The sequence below is a fragment of the Electrona antarctica genome (genome assembly GCF_951216825.1).
Source record: "Electrona antarctica genome assembly, chromosome: 5".
NCBI classification, from domain to species: domain Eukaryota; kingdom Metazoa; phylum Chordata; class Actinopteri; order Myctophiformes; family Myctophidae; genus Electrona; species Electrona antarctica.
The window spans coordinates 18892129-18913975 of record NC_136810.1 but is presented as its reverse complement, the minus strand read 5'-3'; the positions used below and the strand labels follow the sequence as shown (position 1 = coordinate 18913975).

Genomic DNA, 21847 nt, shown 5'->3' with positions numbered 1-21847 from the left:
ATTTTTAATTATTAACAAACGGCGAATTAAACACATAAAACAAATAGCGGGTTTAGCGTATTACACAGGGCAGAAACATGGATTAAATAGCGTGGAAAGCGGGTTATCCTGATCCTGTGGCTACAACATAACTAACTGAACTACAGCAATCATCTCTTCTCATCCATTGCTTTCCAATTCAAATGACAAACCAAAATGCACTGCCATTACAGGGTCCAAATATGTAGGATTGCATTGCCTGTTTTTCATTATCAAATGATATCAAAACAGAATTAATGATCGCAAGTGTTAACTAGAAAAAGTGCCCTTCTGGGCACAGGTCTCCACCAGGAGGATAGGAGTGTGTGTGGTGTTTGGCAAAATGTTTAGGAGTAATATAAACATGTTTTTTTGTTTGTTTGTTTCTTGCAACAATTTTCTTCATTTTGTTGAGGAAATGCAGAGCCAGATTACTCATAGCATCTCTGAGGATAGAATTCTGGATGAGCAGGACATGTGCAGCATTTTGTACAAAACGGCCTACTCCTGAAAACTTTGGAAGGCAATCTTAGCTAATCAGTGTAGAATCTGAGAAATCCAACAGAGATCATGTGTACCGATTTGTGTGAGATTTGGATGAAATCAGTGCGACTAACATAAACAATGTTTTGCAACAGTTTTGCAGAAATCGGCCTCATGGTGGCGCTATAACTGGCAGAGTTGGAGGGATGCAGAGAAAATGTTTTTCCATAGTCTCTAGGGAGTGCGCATACATAAGTTGTATACAGATCGATGCAGTTATAGGTAAAAACAGGAATTGGCCTGTTATCGGCCTAGTGGAAATGTGTGTGTATAATTTCATGGAAATTGGACACTGTGTTTGTGATTTGTGGCATTTTGTTCGAAACGGACCAATCATGTGAGCTTTGGAAGCCAATCTTAGCCAATCAGGATGGAAGATGGGAAATTGTGCAGATCCGTGTTGATCACATGACTATGGAGATAGTCTATACCGAATTGTGTGATGTATGGATAAAATGTGTACGAGTTATCTACAGAAATGTGTTTTGCCTAAATCGGCCTCATGGTGGCGCTATAACAGGCCGTTGAGGAATATTTGGGGCAGAGGTTCGTCGTTGGCATCCAGGGAGTGTGTGTGCTCAATTTGGCATGGATCGGGCCAACGGTGCCGGAGATTAGCTGATAACGGACGGACGGAAGGACGGACGGAAGGACGGACGGACGGACGGACGGACGGAAGGACGGACGGACACACGGACGGAGTGCAAAACATACTCTCTTCCCATGCCTTCGGCCTGGTGGAGACAAAAAGAGAGTCTTTAGGTGCATGGCCCAAGAGCACATATGAGAAAACAGCCAGCGCTCAGTAAGGAAGCATTTTGACCAGGTTTTGACCTGTTCGGTCTTCCTCATCACAAGACCGACCTATAGGTCAAAACGTGTCCATTGCATGTGTCCCTGGTGAATGTGGCTAATAAATCAATGAAAGGTCATTAATACGTGTTGGTTGTTTTCTCGTTTCATTATCAAATGATTTAACAAATGTATTCTTATCGATAAACATATGCCATATCTGTAAGATCGCTATTTTATTTTGAGGCTGTAAAAAGTTTGTTTGCGCTACTAAATGTGGGTAAATTGTCCTTGTATAGCTATTTTCGTTGAAGATATCTATTGTATAGAGCAAAAACAGGAGAGGCCTATGGCATAGAGCCCTGGGGACTGATTTAATGCAACCGTTGGTCAGTCAGTCTGTTGCTCCGTTGGTACTTTGTGTCGGTTCAAAAGTGTCAAGTGCAAAAATGAGAGCTGGTTAGAACTTAATCAAGGATTATGCTTTGATAGGTGAAATAGTTTTTTCAAAGAAATGTCGGCTCTAGTAGTGAAAAAGAAGTATGATTTGTTTTGCTGTTTGCAGCTAAAGTAAATGTGGTTTTGAACATGAAGTAGGCCTATATGTGCAGTAGAATTAAAGACCCAGTCTGGAGTTAAACTCACTGTGAGAAAGATCTGAGGAAAAAACGAACTGAGAACAGGTGCAAAAACGCACGCACGCACGCACGCACGCACGCACGCACGCACGCACGCACGCACGCACGCACGCACGCACGCACGCACGCACGCACGCACGCACGCACGCACGCACGCACGCACGCACGCACGCACGCACGCACGCACGCACGCACGCACGCACGCACGCACGCACGCACGCACGCACGCACGCACGCACGCACGCACGCACGCACGCACGCACGCACGCACGCACGCACGCACGCACGCACGCACGCACGCACGCACGCACGCACGCACGCACGCACGCACGCACGCACACACACACACACACACACACACACACACACACACACACACACACACACACACACACACACACACACACACACACACACACACACACACACACACACACACACACACACACACACACTCCCTCTCATGAAAGCACTTGTATAGCTGTCTCCCACTGCAGAAGGAGGTGATGTTTAATGGAAAGTTAATATGGTTTTAATGCTTGTCGCCGCGCCTCGACACCCAGGGCCCTGCTAATCCACTCTGTTCCACACGGCCTGAAAACAGATGCTCTTTGACGGAGAGAGAGATTATCGGGTGCAAAGGTTTTATTGTTTTATTTATATTTTTTTGTAAATTGCACCAACTTGACGTGAAATTAATATATATATGTAAAAAAAACTATTAATATAAATCGCCATAGATCTGTTCTGTTCTTTACATGCTTTATCTTTAATTTACATATTGTCACAAAGTGACATTCTGGTGATGTCGCCGGGTGGACAGTTTCACATCCAATCTGTCTCTAACTAACCAAACTATTTATGATTTGGAGTTGTCATCATTGAAAAACATGCATAATTTTTTCCCCTGCTATTAAAAGTCTGCTTTCACTTTTAGTTATCATTGATAGGGTTTTTTATTTTATTAATTCACGTCCATATAGGCTACATTATAGCTTTTCATGGTCAATTCCATCTTCACGTTTATTTTGTCAATTAAAACCAGGAATGCATAGTGTCATTTTATATTTTAGAGTTGGCTATTCAAAAATAGCAGAAAAGCAGATATACAAGCTCACAGTCACGTCACGCCACACTGCGAGCTTATACATTTGCTATTTTTGAACATTTTTGAAAAATGTTGAAAGTGTTTTAAAACTGTTTAATAATTTCACCGATTTAGGAGGCATTTGTAGAATCGGCCTCAAGGTCGTAATGGGTTAATGCCTCATAGATGCGCTTGTTTATTATTCAGAATTGACATGTATTGATTCAACAGGTTAGGGTGGGGAAGGTCGTACATAAGACGTATAGAGGCTAATAGCATTCAAATTAGTCTTAACTGGTTTTTAAGTCTCCGGCAGCTGTTGTGTTGGTTAAGAATCATGTAGCAAGCCTGTCTGTCTGTCGGACCCGGAGGAGAAATTAGTTCTGCTGGCGCCCATATTTCCTCACAGAGAACCATCTGCTCCACTTCAATACAATAGAGGGATTTTCTGAAGGAATAAAATGCTTTTTTTCCCCTTTTCTTCTTCTTCTTGTCTGGGCAGGTTTTGGTTAAGGTGTTCCAACTCCCACACAGCAAAAGCTTTGAAGTTAATTGAACCCTGAGAGAGATTGCAGAAATGGACCCTCAGAGGTAAATCTTACACTGAGGATTTTACTGTGCAAAAATGGGGGCAGAAAACCTACTGCACTGGATCAATTCCTTCTGTTGACTGTTGGCGAAGGGAGTATGTTACCATTAAATACTCAAATGACAAACTTAGTATATGATGTTGCCACTTCACTTCTGTGACAGAAAACTGATGCAAAAGCATGCATTCACTTTCAAAGATATGAATGCAAGAAATTGTGTAATCGATCATTTGTTCAACTGACTACGATTACCAATACTAATGTTATTGGCCTTGAGGTTTATCCTTTTTCTTATTTTGCGAACAGAACAGACTATAACCTATATCGAGTTCCACACACTTAGGGGAAAGCATCGTTATCTGGGCTGGGGTGAGGAATTTACAAGAGTTCAAAGAAAATGATCAAGCTTGATTATTAACCAGCAGGTGTAGTCGTGTTCTACAACCCTGCTCTTTACAAGACTAAATGTGTTGGCGATTTAAGCTTTGTTAAAAAAAATCATTTTCAAGTACGATTTCTCAGTGTTAATTTAACTGTCTACATGGATAGATATAATAGAGGACACACAGCACTCTCTTCAATTGCAGAGTAGTATAAAATAAAAATTCACACACAGGAGCCACGTAGCTTATATGAAGGTATAGGACCACCACCTCTGGATGGAGTGACTGGTGAGGGAGGGATAACGACAGATAGAAAAGGAGGGATGGTGATCAGAGAGAGAGAGAGGGGGGGGGGGAGAGTTGATGCAGTCAAACACCATTAGTCACAGGTCTTAACGCGCGCCCTAAAGGATTCACCTCTCCAGACCCTTGAGAAAAGCAGAAAAAGACTCTTCAGTCCCAAACAGAATCTTCCTCAAAGACTCTCTTTTGTTCCCATTTGTGTCCTTCTATCTTCTGAGTCCATCAATGGGCGGTGGCCGTTGTCCCCCTGCGGTTTGGAAGCCAAACCCAAAGCCTTTTTGGCTTTAAAAAAAACACACAATGAAGTGAAACACCACGCGTAGCACAGCCAGGGGGACCTGCAGCCACCGGGACAATGACTTTCACTTTTTGTGTTTCTGAACTTTAACTCATTTGAGTCACATATGGGACCTTTACAAGAGGGAACCCACAATCAGAAGTGATTAGGCCAACAGCAAAGCTGATTTTAACCTTCCCTCTCTATGTTGGAGGAGGAATGCCAAGGTTTATCTCCTGAGCTCGGCTGATGACACTTTCAAGAAGGATAAATCAAAACCTCATCAGTTGTGAATTCATAAACCCTCACCCTACACATAATATAGCATAGACGGTATAACAATCAGATCCATACAATTCTACGTCTGAGTTATATAAAAGAACTAAAAGAAACAAAGGTCCTGTACCTGGAAAACTTAAACTGCAATATGTTTTATCTGACTTAACCTTGAACAACCAAAATGTTCAATCTCCGATCTTTTAACTCCAGCAACGCAAAGTTCCTTTCAATGTCTCCAATGAGTCAAGTATCAAAAAGGTTATCCCAAAAGTAATCGAACCAAATATTAATTGTAGATCTCCTATTTTCCAAAAGTCAAGTACTCCATAAAGTCATCAAATAAAAAGGCAATGCATTGCTTAAACAAATCGCACCTATGTGAACTGAGTGGTGCAGGTTGCTCAACAATAACGCTGGCTGCAGTTATATCATAGCTCAGTGTGAATGGCCCTTTAGGCTGCTCAACGGTGCCACTTTAGGTCACCCATGCAGCGTATGCGGTATGCCCAGTACATACATATAGACACAGCCCCCCCTCCCCCGCGCGTGGCCGCCAGTCTGCATTTTGGTTTATAAACAGCAGGCACAGTGGGCACTGTACAGTAGTTACTTGTACAAGCAGAGTGCGCAAGTATTGTTGTCGTGCTGGTACGAATGCACGTGTATGCTTGGTAGGTATTGATGATGACGTAATTAAGATATGTATCAATGCCGGGTTATAACTGGCTTTTGATGGTGACGTAATAAAGATAGGTTTCAGATTACATACATGTATACATACAGACATTACCTTTAATTCACCCGACACTGAAACATATTTACGTCACCATCGACAGCCAGTTTATAACCCGACATTGAAACATATCTTAACTCCTTTATTGGTACTGCCCCAGGGGCCGCCCGTCCAGGCCCACTCTAAGGAGCTTGTTGTCCTTCCGGGTTAAACAGGAAGGTGGGGGCTTCCGGAAGTGGAACGACACCACACAACACAGCCCACAGCCTTTAGCTAGCAGTACAACCAGATACATTTTCTCAGCGATGCGATACAAAATCACAAATGATTTACGATCGTCAGGTGCGCGCCGGCTCACCATGGACAGCTCTCTAACCTTTGGAGATACGGCACTTTGAAAATCGCGTTATAATGGAGACTCAACGGAGCTGGATTTAGAAATCGCATCGCTGATGGGGACGGAGGAGGGCTATACTAGCCGGAGCAATGCTAAAAGGTAAACAGACCGACGGCGCGTTCATATATGGATTAAACGGTTGTCTACGCTTATAAGCGTAGCTGGCATAGATAAGTCCCATTAGCCTAGCTATACGTTTATAAACGTATTTGGCAAGAAAAAAGTTAATTACGTCACCATCAACATTAGTATATATATACACACATAAAAAAGCCAGCCGACCACAGTATAGTACTTTAAACTTACATACATGTATACATACACAACCAATATTGAAACATATCGTAATTATGTCACCATTGACAGCCAGTTATAACCCGACTTTAGTATTTAATTTCAATGTTTTACAGAGAGGCTGAGATTTGAAAGTTCGTAGCCGTCGACAGTACTTGCGACTCGACTAGTACTTGCGACTCGACTAGTAGGCCATTTATGGCCTACTAGTCGAGTCGGGACTCGGGAGAGTACACTGCACACTCGCCACTTCTGACTTCCTTCACATTATTAGCCTACACTCCACCAGAGCTATTGGGAGCTGGGGCACGTGTGGTTTGTGCCATATGTGTGCTAGCAGCAGCCACCACCAGGCTCCGCCAAACTTTGATCAATTCAACTGTGATTGCATCTCTGTATATGTATTTATCATTTTATTTTACCGACGGCACGGGTGGGCGGCCGTGTGCCCCAAATGCCTCTGGGCCCCAGATGGTGTCCAAAATGTGGAAGTGCAAACGGGCGCTCAATGTTAAACTCCAGAGGCACAGGGTTTCCTCGTCATAAATCCACGGGTCTGCCTGCAGTCCCACCTCTGACCAGTAGGGCTGCGCGCTTCAACGTTAGAGACAAGCCCCCAGTGAAGCTCTCCAACATTGAGGCACTCGGCCCTATAGTGGTAAGAGTGGGGACTGCAGGCGGACCCGTGGTGTTATGACGAGGAAACCCTGTGCATTTTGGACACCAAATGATGCTGTCCAAATCGAAAAAATGCGGAAGTAGACGGTTCTTCCTGGTGCTTCAAAACGCCACTGAGCAACTTCCACTGAAATGAATAGCGGGGGCGGGGCTATCGCTCCGGTTCAGTCTCTATCCTTTTACTGTTGGAGAGCCTCCCGGGGGCTTGGGCCCCAACGCCCACCCCAACGCCTCAACTTCCTGTACTTTTATAGATGTTCCTTTTCTGGTATACCTCACTTCCTCATGGAACCAGGAAACATGCTTTTCCTTTCCTAACATGCTTTTTCCCAACAGCTCCCACTGTGATCAAACCTTGTCAATGGAAAATGAATGACATTCAACTACACAATACAAAACATTCGTACACTACATTTTGGGGTTAAATATTCAGCCATATTTTAACCAATATATTCCCTTGTTATCACCCAGTATGATACGTTTCATTTTCTTTCAATAATCATGACCATTATTCACTTTGATTCACATGTAAATTGTAATTAACGTAAACGTCTGTTGAAATTTTGAGAACTAACAACTAAAGTTAAGTTATAGGCTATAGAGTATAGAAGACTATACACTGAACAACTTTACTTCCAATTGTGACAATTGACAAAAGAAGGCCTATATCTCTCTCTCTGCAAAGATCCTGCAAGGCTATTCTATTTTTGAGTGGTGCAACGACTCCAAGGAACAGCAATGTCCGTCTTAACCTATATATGTACCTACAGTATGTGACTATGTTCTATGTTGTGCCAGAAACAGAGAGCGAGAGATAGTGCTGCACTGTTGCCTGCTGAGAGAGCCGCAGCGCGTGACGTGAGGATATTCGTTTAAACGCCGGCGCTTGACGTGACGGTGAATCGTGAATGTCGTGGATATAACGTGAGATAAGATTTCTCCCTTCTGAAATATGCAGTGCACAGACAGTGCACTGTGCAATTATACAATAATAATAACATAGGCCTAGGCTATAGTAGGCTGCTACTACTATAAATAATACTAATAATAATTATAATAATAGGCCTAACAATAATAATAATAATAATAATAATAATAATAATAATAATAATGTGAATAGCCTTATATTTGGTGAATTGAAATTACCGTATTCACTTTTTACATTAAAACCTGCAGAATGTGCAGGCTCAACCATCGAACCATCTCTGGTCGCAATGTTAATGCTTGTGCAGGTCTGTTATTTTTGCACGGCTATATAGCAAGTTATAGCAACACCAGTAGGATATACGGAATAGCTGCAGGCTTAACTAAGATGACGAGATTGCAAGGATATAGCCTACAAACGGAACGTGATCAATTGATCACCATCATTCATCACGTCAGCTTCATATTGCCGACGAGTCGACGACTGCATGAGTAATTGAGTATGAAATGTGGATTGACTCTTTTGAATTTGAGCTCGTCTCATCTCATGTGGAAATAAACACACATTTCAAGTGTGTGTGTGTGTGTATTTAGCAATATAGTATTTTTGTCTTTATAGAATAAAAGTGTGTGTATACATATACAGTCAGAGTGACATGCACGCAAAGGTGGAACTAAAATCATGCTGCCAAATTAATTACTGTAGCCAACTTAGAAAAATGTTTTTAGAAATCATGCTGTGTTCCTATATAATGTGAAGTTTAAACTTTTACCAAGACAGCACAATGGTATAATTTCCTTTCAACTTTTATCATATATTGGCTCAGGCTGATATTTAAGACTAGCTAAACACACAAATGTCATTATAATCTTGACGAAAAAAAATGCATGTCCTCCTGAGACCGACCGTGTAAAAATCATAACCACAACATCAAACATATATCAGTATAGTTCCTTTGGGTTCTAAATTGACCCTTAAGGGTCAATGAAATGTAAGTTATAATAATAATCATCTATATTATTATTTCATGATTAATTGAATATAGGCAATTAGGCATGCCTATTGTATACGCAAAATAGACGCAACGGAAACAACCCGTAGACCGTAGTGCTTTCTTGGGTTATATATATATAAATCCTCTTAGCAGACCTTCAATCAAAGGTTAGCCGCCAATATAATCCTCGTTTTATTATGCCTAATTTGACCAATTGATAATAGCCTACTAGTGCGACACTGACGTACGATGGAGTACATGGGTTTACATTGGGTGATGATGTCCCTCACTGAGTGCTTCTGACTTTAATCCAGCGCCATCCATTCATATGCCGCTGACCAATCCGCGTCGGGAATCCTCTCCATCGCGCCAGGAGCGCGGCTCAATGTTGAACTTCATACATGCATGCGTCTGATGTGTGCGTGTGTGAGGAGGCTTTGACTGTGACAGTTTACGCTTGTGATTTCTCGAGTCTGCACTCTGCATTGCTTTGCTGCTATATAAAACAGACGACACGGGTGAGAAAGGCCAGTGTGTGAGAAAGTTCAGAGTGTATTAGATCTGTGAGAGATAAATCAATAAAAGTGATGTTTGTGTATAGGGTTGATAGTGGTCTTTTAACATCCCCTACTACCTTGCAAAAGGGTTTCTTCCGCGAAAGAGAGATTTAGCTCCCAGAAAAAAAAGACGAGTTGGGAAGGAACCGTTTACCTTTTTTTTATTTTCACGGATCGCAGCCATGATGTTCCCCTGCAGCGCCCTGCCACCTCCTCTCTACCCGGGGCTACTGCGTCCCCCGGCGGCTCTGTCGTCGCCCTTGTCCCGCTCTTTCCCGTCAAGCTTCCTCGTCGATGACCTCCTCCGCATCAGCCGCCCCGCCGTCAGCTACCTGCAGCATCATCAGCGGACCGTCCCGTCGCCCGGCCCCGTGCCGAGGACCCCCGGCCCCGGGCTCCTCTCGGCCCACAGACCGCCGCCCTGCGCCTCTCCCATCGGCGCTGTGGAGCGCAGCGGCACCGCTTGTCCAGAGTCCAACTACCTGAAGTTCGGCGTCAGCGCAATTCTAGCGCCTTCCACAAGGAATGGTAAGAACACCACGAAGATGCGCCCATATAATTAATTATTGATTCCTGATTATTATTATTAATTATTATTATTATTAGCCTAACATTATTAGCCTATAGGCTACTATTATTGTTTTGTTAATAATAATAATAATAATAATAATAATAATAATAATAGGCTACATTATTATCACTCTGATTATTATTATTATTTTATTGAGAGGACTAGGGTGGCAGTAGGGCCTAACACAAAATAAGCCAACAAAAACATGTTTGAATTGAGAGCATATACACTATTTACTATACACTACGGTTCCACTTAGTTTTAATCAGTATGATTCATACAGCTATGCACATTTTACCATGTTTTACTATGTTTTTTATTGCTAAGCTATTTGTGTCTTTGATTTGTTTTTTGATGTATTAATGTTGTAAAGTGCACAGAGACCCCCTGGGGTGATTTTGTACTATAAATAAAATAAACTGAAACTGAACACCAAGTCAAATTTCGTTGTATCAGTATATATATATATATATATATATATATATATATATATATATATATATATATATGTGCGCGCACACACACACACACACACACACACACACACACACACACACACACACACACACACACACACACACACACACACACACACACACACACACACACACACGGTTAACTTGTTGAAGACAAGTAGAACTATAATGTTCCATTGCACATATTAATCACTTGTTGTTCTCTAACATTCGCCCTCACATGCATGCAAGCTTATCAGCTTATAGATATAAGCTATGTTTGGCAAAGAGATAGATTGGTGTAGAGACGGAAATAAATTGTTCCAAATGACTTAAGAATAGAGGCCTGCATGTCTTTTTGCACCATGATGGGTTGATCATGTTCCAGCCTCTTCATCCTCTCCCCCAGTGTGCAGCCTGCAGACCAAGGCCTTCACCCTGCCTTTCTTTGATGGCACCTTCCATCCTTTCATCAGGGCGTCCTGCTTCACAGGTAGGGGCCTCGCCATTTCTGTTTCATCCAGGGGCATTATATATATAGCCTAGCGTGTGTGTGTATATATATATATATATATATATATATATATATATATATATATATAGCTCATAGACCTTTTGAAAAGTTTTACATTTTAAACTAATTTATTATTTTAAATATATATCAAAACTGTTGAGATGGAGCCATTTAAAAATAAAAATAAAATCAGGTTTAGATTCGTATTTTATCAAATGATAGATAATCTGGCTATAGCCATTAAGCTCAATTCATGGGCTACAGCTGAATGGGTATAGACACTAGACAGGCCAACTGAAGAAAGTCCTCAGTTCGGCCCAGAGTCCGCGGTAAATGGTGCATTTATATAGTGCTTTTATCTAAAGCGCTTTACATAGATTGCGCATTACATTCAGCCATTCGCGCGCGCACACGCACACACACACACACACACACACACACACACACACACACACACACACACACACACACACACACGGTGCCAGCCTGCATGCTCATTAGGAGCAATTAGGGGTTCAGCGTCTTGCTCAAGAAACACTTTCAACACTAACTCTGGGAACCCCGGGATCGAACTCGGAACCTCACGGTTGACATCCGGATCCGGCGGTCGCTCTATACAGGCCACTCTACATCTGTGTCCCATCTCCCATGTGTCCCTGAGCAGGACAATTTTAACCCTATCTGCAGGGCACTGAGCACTCCGAGGGATACATTTAAATAGAGGACACATATCACATATACTGTAGCCTATATGTACAAATGTAGTGATAGAAAATATACCAAAGAAGTATAGACACTAAATTATAATGAATATTTCACTGTAGTATTCTCCATCGCACGCCAGTGTCGCTGAAAAGAACGGATATAGCATGAAGATCAGTTCTTCTTTTCGACAAACGGCACCGCCATACGGACTAGAGATGAGGTTTATAGCTGAGCACATGCATTGCAGGTCTTTCAGTCACGGAATGCCCAGGAGAGCTCTCGGGGAAGCTCAGAATCAGTTTCGCCAATTTGAAGCTCTATTTAGTAGACCTACTGACTGCTGACATTAGCACATGGTTGTCTATAATCTACAAATTAGCCCGGTTTGTCACGCTCTAAATGTATTAGCCCCGTTTGTCACGGTTTAAATGTGAGGTGGGTTCCTTCCCAGCGCGAGACCCCGGTGCCTCTTCACGCGCTGTCTTTTTCCCACCGAGGCCCTCCGTGCACCCACAAAGCTTTCAGCACCGTGACCAATAGGGGCTGAAATGACACACACACACACACGAAGGAAACGCACGCACGCACACACACACACACACACACACAAATGCGCACACACACACTCTCACTCTCTCAATACTCTCACAATCTATCTTCCTTTCACTGCACCTCCCCCCCAGACACACACACTCAGTCTATCTATCTTACTTTGCTTGCGCACGCAACCACACATACACATGTGCGCGCGCGCGCACACGCACACACACACACACACACACACACACACACACACACACACACACACACACACACACACACACACACACACACACACACACACACACACACACACACACACACACACACACACACACACACACACACACACACACACACACACAGGGTCTGACTTAGCCCCTGCTACTCACAGGTCTTTACCAGTCATGCACTAATTCCCTATTAGGCTCCATTCACCTCTTTGAATATTTTCACAAGGGCACAGAGAGAGGCCAGCATGTTTATGGTTCAGGTCTGTTATGCATGCTTATAGACAAGGGACCCCTTCTCTTGTCATTTGGCATAGCCTAGCAATCACTGTGATTCAGAGACAGGCATCTGACTTGACTTCTTCTCAGGCAAAATAGGTGTTCAAGCAATTCATATTAACCACTTTCAACCTGGTGTCCCGTTTTGGACCGGCGAAAACAGTCCAATGAATGAATGATGAATAAATAATAGCCAAAATAGCAGATCTACAAGCTCAGGAATGTTCCACTATGTGTTCACGAACAAAGTATGGACACAAATCTATATGGTTTATAATAAAAAATAAATAAATAAATGGACACACATGTGAAAGCAATGTCCATTGCTTAATTGTCATCGCTAATGTTTGCCAATTTTAAAGATTAAAACATCCAACTGGCCGGCATCTCTGAATGCCACCTCACTGTGTGTGTGTTTAGTCTCAAAGCAAGAGACGTTTTCAATGGCAGTGATAGGACTATAATATAGTGGCAAGTCTTTAATAGACCCATAATATAATGGCCTGTCGGAGGCCTTTTCCACTCACTTCATTACTACACAGTTAGGTTTTCCATACAATTACCAGCCATACAATTCCCCTTCATGCTTCATTAGAGGCTGTGTGACTGAGTTTTGGAAAAGGAGAGCCTCTCTCATTAGCATAAAGCTCTGTTTCCACAAATGGACAAACTGAGCTTTTCACATTCAGCTTCAGATATAGAAATAAAAGGAAAGAAAGAATACATTGGTGGAGCTAGAAGCTCCACCAATCAGGGACAGGGATCAATAAAAGTGTTAGCTTTATTTATTGAATACGCTGTCTCTCCCAATCAAATGTATACAATTTAAACTGTAGGGGCATTTAGAAAACAAGTCTTAATCCAGAGCAGTAACTTTAAAATTAAAGTTCCTGCTGTAAAGAAAAATAAATCGTTCTCAACAGGCATTGGCCTAGCATTTATAATAAAATAAAATAAACAAACCAACCAATTGTTGCTCTATTCATTCATCCTTTAAATACTGTGATCAGTGATCCATTGAGCAAGGCACTCCACCCATAGGCTAATTGTTTCACTTATGATATTAACCAGATGTGAAGATTAAAGATTAAACTTTATTGAGGTGATTTATCCATCTATAAATGCACCATGTCTCTGTCTGTCTGTGTGTACGGCTGTAATGCACGTGACTCGAGAACCGTTCGCCCCACCACTTCAAATTCGACACACGGCGTTCCACACCCCCACAAAAGGCCTCTGCCCGGGCTCTGGGCAGGGCCGCTATCCTGTTCTGACATCATGCATATTTGGGTATATATAGAAATAAAGGACAGATACAGATACAGAAATGTCCACATATGTGCATAAAAGGGACACAGACAGATGGGTGGAAAGGGGGTATACTTTCAGAGCGAACGTTCTCAAATTTTTGCTTCTGGAGGGGTCCCTGGAACAACATATTTTGAGATGGGGGTCAGCAGCCAATTACATATATAATATTTGGGGGTCCTTGACATGAAAATGTTTGAGAACGACTGACATAGAAACACAGGTTTTTTCAGAAAACTGTCAGGATTTAGAAGACATTTGTAGAATCGTCCTCAGGTCATAATTCGTAGAGCACAAGTTGAACTTACGATTATAATATTAATGATAATAATAATAATAATTATTGTTGTTATGATCATTATTTTGATTTGTTTATTAGTTGAGAACAATGATATACAATTACCGTCGTAATATGTTGGCGTCGTTGTTTTGTGTCCCTTACAGCCTCTGCCTCGTCTTCTGTCATTCCGGTCCCAGGGACGTTTTCATGGCCCCTGCTCCCCAGGGGGAAGCCCAGGAGGGGCATGCTGCGGAGAGCCGTCTTCTCAGACCTCCAGCGTAAAGCCCTGGAGAGGACCTTCCAGAAGCAGAAATACATCAGTAAGCCAGACAGGAAGAAACTGGCCAGCAAGCTGGGACTCAAAGACTCCCAGGTATAGAGATTGACATGTTGTTCAAAAATCAAAAGTAAATAATAAATGTTTGTATGAACATCTGAAAAAAAATCACACATAAGCAAATCTTGAGATTGTTGACGGTCCAGACATGTGTACACACTGTACATCTAAGTTGTACTGTATGTATGTTTTGGTCATAATAACGACAAAAAGCACTGCAATGTACAGTACAATGCCCGGCTGCCCGCCGCAACAATCCAGATCAAATAGCAGTCTTAGGGTACACGGCTCAACAATATCATGAAACTGAGAAAGCAGCCAGCACACAGTAAATGTCCTTTTCACATAGATTTATTTTGCATGACACATTCACTGTATGCTGGCTGTTTGCTCAGTTAGTTTAGAGAAAATTAGCGAAATGTGTAGCAAATCTGCCAAAAAAATGCTTACCACTAGCTTTCTTCACAAATGTGTCTACTATAACATATACATTTGTTCCAACCCAACTTCCTTAGGAAACGTTGTGACAGCTGCTGAAAGTTGGGGTACCATTAACAACCAATACAAGGCAAAATTCCCAAAATTTCATTATGCTTTAAGTAGCATGTGACATGTCAAACTAGGGGGTTTTCATGATGCTGAATCCATTGCAAGCATTAGTTTTGCACAAAAATACTCCTTGGGCTAAATTCAGCCATAGCCACTTGCCCTAATGTGCTGACCTCATCACATTTGTGATGATGGCTATGGGCATTTTTATAGGCAAATGAGTGCTTTTTGTGAAAAAATAATGCTTTGCAATGGATTCAGAACCATGAAAACCCCTTAGTTTGAAAGGTCACATGCTACTTAAAGTATAATGAAATTTGGACATTTTTGCCTCATATTGGTTAATAATGGTATCCTATCTTCAGCAGCTGTCAAAGATTCCCAAGGGAGTTGGGTTGGAACAAATTTATATGTGATTGTAGACACCTTTATGAACACATCTGTGAAGAAAGCTAGTGGTAAGCATTATTTTTTTGCAGATTTGCCACACATTTTCCCTTATTAAGTGTCATTATAACAACCAAATGTATATTTTGACATGACAAAAACTCTTTGTCTTCTGGCATGTTCTTCTGTCAAGGTGAAGATCTGGTTCCAGAACAGACGGATGAAGTGGAGGAACTCCAAGGAGCGTGAGCTCCTGTCAACGGGGGGCTGTCGCCAGCAGACGCTGCCCACCAAAGCCAACCCCCACCCAGACCTCACTGACGTCGGCGGGGCATACTGCCATGAAGGGACAGTGGGCGAGGGAGGGAAGCCGCACCTCGATCTAATGACACAGAACCACAGTGGTCAAGTTCTACTGGACGGCCTGCAGGAGTCCTCCCATCCTGATCATCATAATCGTCATCATGATCTGTCCTCCCTGTCAGAGTCCAGCAAGCAGTCTGACTTCTCAGAATCAGAGGATGAAGAAATTACAGTCTCATGAGGTGCACTATAGAAGGATTAGTGATGATGAGACATTTGTTTATTTATGTTAAATATTCGGAATATTTAGGCGACAGTGTCTCACAGGAGGCTCTCTCTCTGCAGTTTAAGGTTCATTAGTGAAGTTGATATCTCCCCTCCTGTAGAAGACAAACCATTGTTAATGCAATGAAATATGACAATGATACAGGCCTATTGCGATTAATAATATTAATAATCATCATCCAGCCTTTCTCATCTCTTCAAAAGGAAATCCATGGGTTGTGTTAAAAACAGATACGTTGTTGTGTGTCTGCCTGTATGAGAGTGTGGGGTTTGTGTATGGTTTGAAATAGTCTGAAGCATGTTTAAAGAAATAGCTGAAATAGCCAATCAAGCTCACAACACGTAGCATTGTTACACACGCTGTAATTTTGTAGAACTGTTATTTTCGCTATTTCTTTTTATTTATATCAGTTTTTATATTTTTGGAAGATTTGACAATACTCAAAATATGAAGGCTCAGGTTAAAAAGTGGTTATATGTGTCACTTCAGAGGAATATTTCAGTGCCTCTATATTCTATCCAACTTTAGCTGTATTTTCTGCAGCCTTCCTCTCAGTGCCATACTGTGCATTTTGTACGTGCCGTTTTAATACTTTTTTATACCAAGGACTGAACTGACAGCATTTTCATTTAGATTAAAGTGTGTTGTGTAGATTAAAATGTTTATATAACCTTTTATAATACACATTATTTTGTGGTGTCTATACATAATTGTATTGGTAAATATATTTTCTCAAATAAAACTTAGAAAAATTCCAATTAAGTTTTGGTGTATGGATACGTCGGCATTTCATTTTAATTCATACCAAAATGTTATTTTTTGGGGTGCTAGCCCCTCCTATAGCTTTTGTCCACACACGTCTCATATTTGACATTGACAATGAAAGGAGAAATTAGGTCAAATGTCTGCCAAATATGACATAAGTTTGTGGCAACACAACCAATAAATGCCATCGACAATGAAGGGAAAATTTACGTCATATGTAGACGAACAAATCGGCTAACGAATCACATAAATTCAGTTGTTCATGAGATGATGTATGATGATATATGAAAAGAGCGCCCCTCACTTCACACGGGTGTGATTTTTTTAAAATCAAAATCTGTTAACTCGATATTCAACTACAGCACAGAACAGAAGACTGCCAGAGCCATTCTCATCTTCCACCTCCACCGACCACTGTGGCTGCCACACGAGTGGGTCCTGTTTTTTTCCTATCAACTTTTTGAGGGGCGTTTGTCCTAAACATTAAATTCACATTTACAATCAATGGAGAATTTTACATCATAGTGTCCGAGCAAATAGACATAGTGCCAATTTTACGTCATGATGATAAGATCCTTCCTTTGTTCTATGAATTCTCCGGTTCAATGTATTGTTTCTTGTGAAGCTTTTTCCACATTGGTTTCAGTTGTAGTGTTTCTTTCCTTTATCCATCCTGGCTTGTTTCTTGTATGAAACAAATCACACCTGTGTGAAGTGAGGGGCGCTCTTATGATTGTACATCATCATGACGTAATGTTTGTGTTTGGACAAAATAGCCTATTTGCACATCCACATACTGTATATGACGTAAATTATCCATTCATTGTCAATGGTATTTAATATTTGTTAACACAGAAATAGCCGATTTGCTCATCCACATACTGTATATGACATAAATTCTCTATTCATTGTCAATGGCATTTAATGTTTGTGTTAGGACAAGAATCTACACTATAGCTGAATATAGGAGGGGCTAGTTACAAGATGTATTTATATCAGCCACATACATTGTACACTAAAGGTGGTTGCACACCGGCCGCGTTTTTCGGAAAACCGATGGAAAAACGCCGCTAAAAATCCGAATTCGCATCCGATTCGCGCCCGGTGTGTGGAGACCTTTACTGTCCTAAACAAACATTAAAGTCCATAGACTTGGCTGGCGAACGATTTACATCATAAGTACCCTAAACAAACATTAAAGTCCGGCTGGCAAATGATTTAAGTTCTAAGTGCTCTAAACAAACATTAACAAACCCATATACTTGGCTGCCATATGACGTAATCTTCAAAAGCCATCTAAAACAAAGGAACGGTTTTGGACATACAAGGTTTCCACCCGACAGCAACGGTATCATATTGGACAAATAATAAAATACAGCACACAAAAGATGCGGTATATACTACAATGAGATAACATTTAGCTGTTATGAAATCATTGAAAAGCTGTTGGATTTGTTTGCGTTGTGAATGCTGTTGACCAGCCATGTGGTCCTCAAATGTCTCCCTCTACTAAGTGGCGTTGAGTGATGTTTACCAAGTGTGGTGATTGATGTTTCACTTGAGTCGCATGGGCAAAGAACATGACGACACGAGGCAGTATCACACAACAAGTTCTGAAGTTTATTTCACACAGAGAATATAGACTATACTATACTATAGTATACTGTATACAGTACTGGTCATGTCTTGTGTCCAGTTGTAAAATAACTGTGGTCGAGCACTATAAGTAGAATCAATTAGTTATTAATCTATAGTTATTCTATAGTCATTTACATGTATGTATGGGTCAATCAGATGAAGGTCATCATTTAACACTGGCTTAATATGGAATCTGCTCTGCGCCTTCATCATGCTCATCAGATGATGGTCCCATCATTGTAACCGCTTTCAAGTGCAGACAAGTTATCTCAAAATATAATGGGTAGCTCTCAATGACTGAGCAGTTAATGCTTTCCAGAGGATGGCCTCTGCTGATTTTGGTGACCCCATGGCCTATCCTGTAGCGCCATCCTCAGGCCAAAATGTGACAATTAAAAATAATACTTCTCATAATCTAATGAGTAGTATGGTATGGAGCAGTATGGTTGCTTCTCTTCAACTGCTTCCTCTGCTCAATCATTAATATATCCAGCTTTTGGTGTCTGCCTACACAAACATTACATTCCCATTGACAATGAATGGAGAATTTACATCATAGTGCCTGAGCAAATAGACGGTGTCTATTTTACGTCATGATGATGTATGATGATAAGAGCGCCCCTCACTTCATACGGGTGTGATTTTTATAAAATAAATACATAAATAATTGAATTATATCTATAGATAGAGTAGGTCACCGTGTGTCACGTGCCTTGCCGCCGGGTAAAGTTCTGGACGGTTTGGAGGAAGCCCTGCTGCCCCTTGAAGCCGAGACCCTCTGCATCCTCTCCGCCTTCAGCCTCTCCTGGTAGCGTCTCTCAAAGTACGCCATGTCCTTCTCCTCTCTCGTCCTCAGGTCTGGCAAAGGCTGAAGGATCCCCGTAGACGACGCTTCATCCACCTGGCCGGATGATACCGATGTGTTTCCGTACGCCTCCTCAAACACGTGTGGCTGGAATGAGCCACTCCGCTCGGGATACAGCACGGAGGCCGGAGGGGGACCCACGCCGCTGGGGTCCAGCCTGAGGTAACCGTCCGCCAGGGAGCTGAACCCGGTCAGCCCGCCCATGGCAACGTACGGGACATCCTGACCCACCGGCAGACCTCGCTCTTCCCGTTCTCGTCTGGTCTCGACCAGAGTCTGGTGGCCATAGCTAGGCTGTCCGCAGCCACAGGTGTACGAGCTCTGGAACCCGGCGCACGAGGATGAGCACTTGGTGCACGTGTGGCCCGTGCCCTCGCTGTGATCGTGAGCCGTGTGCTTGCACCTGCAGCGGACGGGTTGCGACCCCCCGATGAGGGGCAGATACTCGTAGGTCACGCAGCGGCACCCTCCGACCCGGCACGGCAGGGCTAGGGGTCGCTCGTCGGGAACAGTCTTAAAATCCGTCTTGTGTTCCTTGTATCGGTGCGTGCAGAAGCACTCGGTCTCGGGGCCGATGAGTTTACAGTCCATTCCTCCCGGCACGCCGTAGCTCACGTACAGCCTGTTCTTGGTTCGCTGAGGAATGACCTTCTCCTTGTACCTCTCGTATTCCTCAGGAGTGAACAGTGTGCCGCCGTCGTCATCACCCACAATCCTTCTGTACTCCAGGTAGTCGTCCACGGCCTGTTGGGCAGCCTGATCCAGACGTATTCTTTCCATTGTCCACAAAGCCCAACACTTGTTGTAAGACACGGGGAAAGTATAAATGTTTATTATAATTGTTTATATGCAATAAAGCATGATCAGTCCCTCAGCATCAATCTCGGCATTGCTATTAATCAACTCCCCCCAAACATGTTTTATAATATAAGCTGAATGTCGTCATGTCACGTCACGTCACGTCACGTTATGTCAAATAAACAAATACATTTACGGAAAGTAGGCGAACATTATGTGACAATCAACAAGTTCACCCGACTTAATACATAAAAAGGTAAGAAAATAAATTAAATTAAATGAAAAAGACCAAAAAACATGCATATAAAACAAGTCAAACATTGGCCCAATTGTCAAATAACATAAGAGGCCACAATTCCACAAAACAATCTACAAAAGCCGACCTTGCTATTGTCACAATATTGATCTGTGGAACCGAGTCAAACAAAACAGAATGCTTCAACTCCTACAATCCAACCAAGTGCTTATCAGGGTGGTCCCCAGTTAAAACGGTGGGGTTTGAACTGGGGTTCAAATATGAATGCTCACAACTGGGGTTCAAATATGAATGCTCACAACTGGGGTTCAAATATGAACGCTCACAACACAAGGCGCCTATGCCGCAGTTCCTAAAAAAAAGACCATGGATCAAACATAATCAACAAACTAATAAAAACTGGTCAAACATTGGCCAAATTGTCAAATAATAGGCTAAGTGTGTTTTGTTTGTATAGGAAGGAGCGTGTCTGACAAAAATCTGTGAAATATCCCTTTAAGTACAGTACTTTAGTAAATGTAGGCTACTTAGTTACTTCCACCTCTGCTGTGTGTGTGTGTGGGGGGGGGTCATTTCTTGTAAATGGCCTGACATATTGTAACGCACAAGCTTATATCACAAGCACGAATAGGAATGCCAGGCTCGCAGCCAACACACACACACACACACACACACACACACACACACACACACACACACACACACACACACACACACGTGTGTATGACACTGGGACTCAACTCCGTATAAATCATGTTCCAATTCTCCTTTCGGGTTCGAGCTGCATCTTATCCACCTGTTATATAATTGAGAAACCGTTGTAAGTAGGTCAAGGGCCAGGGACATTTGGTATTGTGAGTACTCATGTGTTTGTCTAAACACAGATAACTTACTGCCTCTTGTCCACTAGATTGCACTATACCCATAGGTGGAGCGGTGGGGCGTTGCCATAACCGGACCAATGTTAAAAGCTTCCGTGGCACTCAACCATTATATAGACAAGAGTATACATTGGGGTCCGTATATATATATATATATATATATATATATATACGGACTGGGATATGACGTCCCCTAGCATCGGGGTCCGTATACTGTATATACGGACATGGGAAAGAAATAATGAATGTGTGTGATGTCTGTGGACACCCTTGTGTCAAGTTCTTCTTGATCGGTCAACTGCGGGGGATCTGCTATGAAGACCAGATCCCCGCAGTCCATGATGGTTGCTTCTGCATATACCTTTCATCTTTTCTGTCATAATTGAGTAATCCTCAATAGAATGAAGTCTGC

General features: G+C 42.2%; 2 protein-coding genes across 2 annotated transcripts; one reads left to right on the top strand and one right to left on the bottom strand.

The window, feature by feature from the left end:
- Positions 1–9670: 9670 nt before the first annotated feature.
- Positions 9671–16187, top strand: LOC306923603 (homeobox protein DBX1-B-like; the record flags this gene model as incomplete). Its single annotated transcript, XM_079501788.1, has 4 exons — positions 9671–10016; positions 10903–11007; positions 14535–14743; positions 15837–16187. The coding sequence occupies 4 exons, from the start codon at positions 9671–9673 to the stop codon at positions 16185–16187; spliced, it is 1011 nt and encodes a 336-aa protein (XP_079357914.1).
- A 3142-nt stretch (positions 16188–19329) lies between these two features.
- Positions 19330–20280, bottom strand: LOC306923178 (protein FAM221A-like; the record flags this gene model as incomplete). Its single annotated transcript, XM_079501206.1, has 1 exon — positions 19330–20280. The coding sequence occupies one exon, from the start codon at positions 20278–20280 to the stop codon at positions 19330–19332; it is 951 nt and encodes a 316-aa protein (XP_079357332.1).
- Between the last annotated feature and the right edge of the window lie 1567 nt (positions 20281–21847).